The sequence below is a fragment of the Octopus bimaculoides genome, chromosome 23 (genome assembly GCF_046866305.1).
Source record: "Octopus bimaculoides isolate indiv1 chromosome 23, ASM4686630v1, whole genome shotgun sequence".
NCBI classification, from domain to species: Eukaryota; Metazoa; Mollusca; class Cephalopoda; order Octopoda; family Octopodidae; genus Octopus; species Octopus bimaculoides.
In genome coordinates, this window is record NC_142950.1 from 31,925,708 (window position 1) to 31,930,707 (window position 5,000).

General features: G+C 39.0%; 1 protein-coding gene across 15 annotated transcripts in view; it reads right to left on the bottom strand.

Moving 5' to 3' along the window:
* Positions 1-5,000, bottom strand: part of LOC106870412 (otoferlin) — a 532,367-nt gene that overhangs the window by 373,120 nt on the left and 154,247 nt on the right. For all 15 annotated transcript variants that reach the window (XM_089340507.1, XM_089340505.1, XM_089340502.1 and 12 more), the window contains exon 3: positions 2,251-2,339. In XM_089340507.1, the coding sequence (XP_089196633.1) occupies positions 2,251-2,339 (89 nt within the window). The remainder of the gene's footprint in view (positions 1-2,250; positions 2,340-5,000) is intronic.

A 5,000-nucleotide genomic window follows, 5' to 3' on the forward strand; every position in this document is an offset into this window, starting at 1 on the left:
GTAGGTAGGTAGGTAGGTAGGTAGGTAGGTGGGTGGGAGGGTATGAATTGGGTGGGTAGGTAGGTAGGTAGGTGGGTAGGTAGGTAGGTAGGTAGGTAGGTGGGTGGGAGGGTATGAATTGGGTGGGTAGGTAGGTAGGTAGGTAGGTAGGTAGGTAGGTAGGTAGGTGGGTGGGAGGGTATGAATTGGGTGGGTAGGTAGGTAGGTAGGTAGGTAGGTAGGTAGGTGGGAGGGTATGAATTGGGTGGGTAGGTAGGTAGGTAGGTAGGTAGGTGGGTGGGAGGGTATGAATTGGGTGGGAGGGTATGAATTTGGTGGGTAGGTAGGTAGGTAGGTAGGTAGGTAGGTGGGTGGGAGGGTATGAATTGGGTGGGTAGGTAGGTAGGTAGGTGGGTAGGTAGGTAGGTAGGTGGGAGGGTATGAATTGGGTGGGTAGGTAGGTAGGTGGATATGAATGTAGGTAGGTAGATAGGTTGGTTGGTAGGCAGCTAGATAGTTATAACATGGGTAGGTAACAGATATGTAAGCAGGTTGATATTACTGAACCCCCATGCCAACACTAATCAAGCAAACACATAGCCAAAGGCATTCCAGCTGTGACCATCCCGTTTGTTTTTCTCCTTTTAACCTATGTGTGGGCAAACCAGGACCTCATTATTTAATGCATCCTTTTCTTTATTGTAAATTAAGAAATTTTTGGCTGCTGTTTCTAGCATGTTATTAGACCAGCTTGGGCTCTCCCTTGTTTCTGATGGTGGGTGGTAAGCTGGTTATGATAACAAGCAGAAGAAGGACTCAATCTATCTCTCTCTCTCTCTCTCTCTCTCTCTCTCTCTCTCTCCGCATGATTGATTGTTATGCTTCAGTGGTTATATAAAGTTGTCTCTAGCAAAATAGTTTTAAAACGAAATTTAAAAAAAAAAATTTATTTTTAATGTATGTAAAAAAAAAAGAAGAAATTGTAAAAAAAAAATTTACTATGATTTTTCAGAAATTTGATTTTCAAACAGATCAATATGCTACCACTCTGTGTAAATGTGTGTGTGTTTGTGTGTGTGTTCATATTTGTGTGCATGTGTGTGTAGGTATGTATGTGTGTACATACATATATACACATACACACAAACATATATATATACACACACACATACAAGCATGTGTATATGTTTGTGTGAATGTGCATGTGTTCGCATGTATGTCAAAATGTGTAAACGCTTCAATGTGCATGTATGCGTGTGTTTGCATGTGTGTATGTGTATGTGCTTACATTTATCTATGCATATGTATGTGTATATGGACATGTGTGTTTGTCTAAATATGCATGTCAGCTTATCAGCTTATGTGTGTGTGTGTGTGTGTGTTTGTGTGTGTGCTTAAAATGCATAACTGACTGTAGGTCTTCACAACAAATATTTCCTGCACTACCACCATCACCACCACCACCACCACCACCATCAGCACCACCACCATCGGCACCACTGCCACCCATAACACCACCGCCACCATCATCACCACCACCACCACCACCACCACTACCCTCACCATCACCAATACATCGGCACCACCACCACCATGTCTGACAAACTGTATCAAGGAGGAACCAATAAAGGGTGTCTCTATGTGGTTGTTTAAACCTGCAGGAAATAGCAGCCAAATCTCATTCAAATCACAAATCTTAAAAAAAAAGAAAAATGACACACTATTTAATGTCCTAATATATACCCACTAACAAATGGGCTGGTCATGCATGGAATACATATGACGTATGAATCTTTGTGTCTATGTTTGTCTTCCACCACTGCTTGACGACAGGTGTTGATGTGTTTACATCTCTGTAACTTAGCAGTCAGGTAAAAGAAACCAATAGAATAAATATTAGGCTTAAAATATAAGTTCTGGGGTCAATTTGTTTGACTAAAACCCTTCAAGGTGGTGCCCCAGCATGGCTGCAGTCAAATGATTGAAACAAGCAGTGCCATTCATTTTCAATGTTCTGTGAAAAATATGTCTGGACATGAGGGAATATTACTTTACTTGGAAACAGGTAAAGGTTGGCATCAGAAGAGCATCCAGCCGTAGAAACTTTGCCAAAGCAGACAGTAGAATCTGGTGCAGTCCGCTGGCTTGCCAGCTCCTGTCAAACTGTCCAACCCATGCCAACATGGAAAGGGAACCATCAGATGGTGATGATAGTGACGTCGTTGATGATGATGATGATGAAGAAGAAACAGAATATCAAATATAACTTACCTGTTGTTCAAGTATTTGCTATAATTAAATATATGTATATCCAAGCATTCCTCACTTTCAATTGGTCGAGCCACTGGCCATTCGAATATCTACAATAATAAGATGAATGAATAAATGAATGGAATGCAAAGTAATGTCAAAGCAGGGGGCTATGATTTAGAGATATATACACACACAAGCATGCATATGTGTATGTATTTGTACATGTGTGGGTGTGTGTGCATTAATATTAATAAGAATAAAGAGTATAGAGACTTTTACATACACAAATTCATTTTATAGCTATGTACAAGTTATAACGACCTACACGTGTTTCCACTGCAGTGACTCCTGATCATTGAGATTAGCTGTTAACTGGAACTTAACTGAGAGCCAATACAATATCCACCCAGATAATATATCCCTCCAAACTCACTTTTATATATATATGTGTGTGTGTTTGTGTGTGTGTGTGTGTGTGTGTGTGTGTGTGTGTATACGTATATCTATATCTATCTATCTATATATATATATATATATATATATATATATATATATATATATATATTTATATATTTAGTCCTAGGAAGCTGGACCACTTCCTGTTGGCCTTGACACATTTCCTGTGTCCTTATGCTTATGAGGGGCAGACAAGCACCTCCACCCAGCCAAGCCTGCATCCAGGGACATGTTTCTGAGTTTTTGCTCATCATCAGCCTAGAGTCGCATGACTTGCTGGCTGAAGATGCCTGTCTAGCTCTCGTAAACGTATAATAATTCTAGTGAAACACATTCAGTGCTTACAAAAATTAGAAATGATACATTTCTTAATCTTTGAGAGAGACTTAAAGAAGCACTCAATGATTTGGTGGACTGTCTGAAGTTGTATACTGAAGAATTTCTCCCATGGAAACTTGAGCTTAAATCAAACAGAAAACCCAAAGGGATTTAGAATATAAATCAAAGTGAAAAATGGAGTTTATGGCTTTTATCTAATTGTTGATTTCTCTTTGAAAGACTAGTCTTGTCTTTCCTCTCACTTAGGGAGACTTCAGTGAAGAAGCAACTACTAAAAGAAAATGCCCCAAACACTCAAAGGAGTCATTCGGAAGACAGTGGCTACAACAACAACAAAAGTAACACAATAACAACACAATAACAACAACAACAACAGCAGCAACTCTTACATGATTCCAAATACAGAAGCTATTCCAAGAGAAACCTTGTTTGTTAACACGAAACTTTTTTTTTAATATCGCTTTCATATTTTGTCACAAGGCCAGCAATTTCAGGGAAGGAAGGCAAGGCAATTAGATTGACCCCAGTGTTCAGCTGGTACTTGTTTTATCGACCCTGAAGGGATGAAAGGTCAAGTCGAACGTGGCAGAATTTGAACTCGTATCATAATGACATGAAATTCCGCTGAGCATTTTGCCCAGCATGCTAACAATTCTGCCAGCTCATTGCCTTCATCTTTTTTAATATTCTTTTCTACTTTAGGCACAATGTCCAAAATATTTGGGGAGGGAGCCAGTCGATTAGATCGACCCTAGTACACAGCTGGTACTTAATTTATCGATCCCAAAAGGATGAAAGGCAAAGTCGATCTTGGCAGAATTTGAACTCAGAGTGTAAAGACAGCCAGGTAAAATGCTTAATGGCATTTCATCCATCCTTATGTTCTGAGTTCCAATTGCACTGAGGTTGACTTAGCCTTTTATCCTTTCAGGGTCGGTAAAATAACTACCAGTTAAGCACTGGAATTGATGTCATCGTCTTGCCCACCTCCTCCAATGTTTTTGGCTTTAAACCAAAATTTGGAACTGATATTAAATGAACAGAGAAAATATTTGGCTCTTTCCGAGGTACGAGAAAAAAAAGTGTAGAGGGAAGAATTTTGTGAGACTCAACAGTATTTCTCTAGCACAAGAGATAATCCAGGAGAAGGTGAAAAGAAAAATTAGACATCTCTGCTTATAAAAAGACAGAAGCAAATTAAATTTCCTCACATGTCAAGTTGTACAATTAGCCCTCCAGGACATGAATATATTGGAAGAAACTGAAACAAGCAACTGGAAAAAACAAAAGCTAAGGCACTATTTGCTGTACCTTTAAAAGTGAAAGTGAAACCAAAAAACTGATCACTGGTGTATTCCATTGCACTGAAACCAATCTTGATAATCTTTTTTGAAAAGTGGGCAGTGTGAGACATGGCTCATAATGAGGTAGGCTGCACTACTAAAAAGACAAATTCTAAGCAATTTTTTTGTTGGTGCTCCATTCAGAAATGCCTGCTGACTACATGTGGCTCACAGACCACAGTTTTCCCATGACTACATCGATCCATAAAAGCTTGCAGGAAAATGAAAACATTACAGTGAGTTAATTAGCTGAGAGAGCTGGGAAAACATTTTAGACAATGCAGTCTCAGGTATCCTGCAAAAAGTTATGATAGTCAGAATTGGACTGTCTTTGATCATAGATTTGCTTCTGCTTATTTAGGCCTTATCTGGAACTAAACAATAACAGCAACAACAATAACAACAACAGCAACAACAAAACTGCCATCTTATATTGTGCTGATTTGTAACAAATGGAAACAAAAAGAAAATCAAACATTTTCTTTGAAGATTTTTTTTCGCGCTTATTCTCTGTTCACATTTTTTTTTCTTCTCCTATCTTATCCCCATTTGCTGAACAGATTTCTTTGTAGTCAAAGTTTATACAGACATTTCTCCCGCTGCAATTCTCACGCCAATTAGAAACCAGCT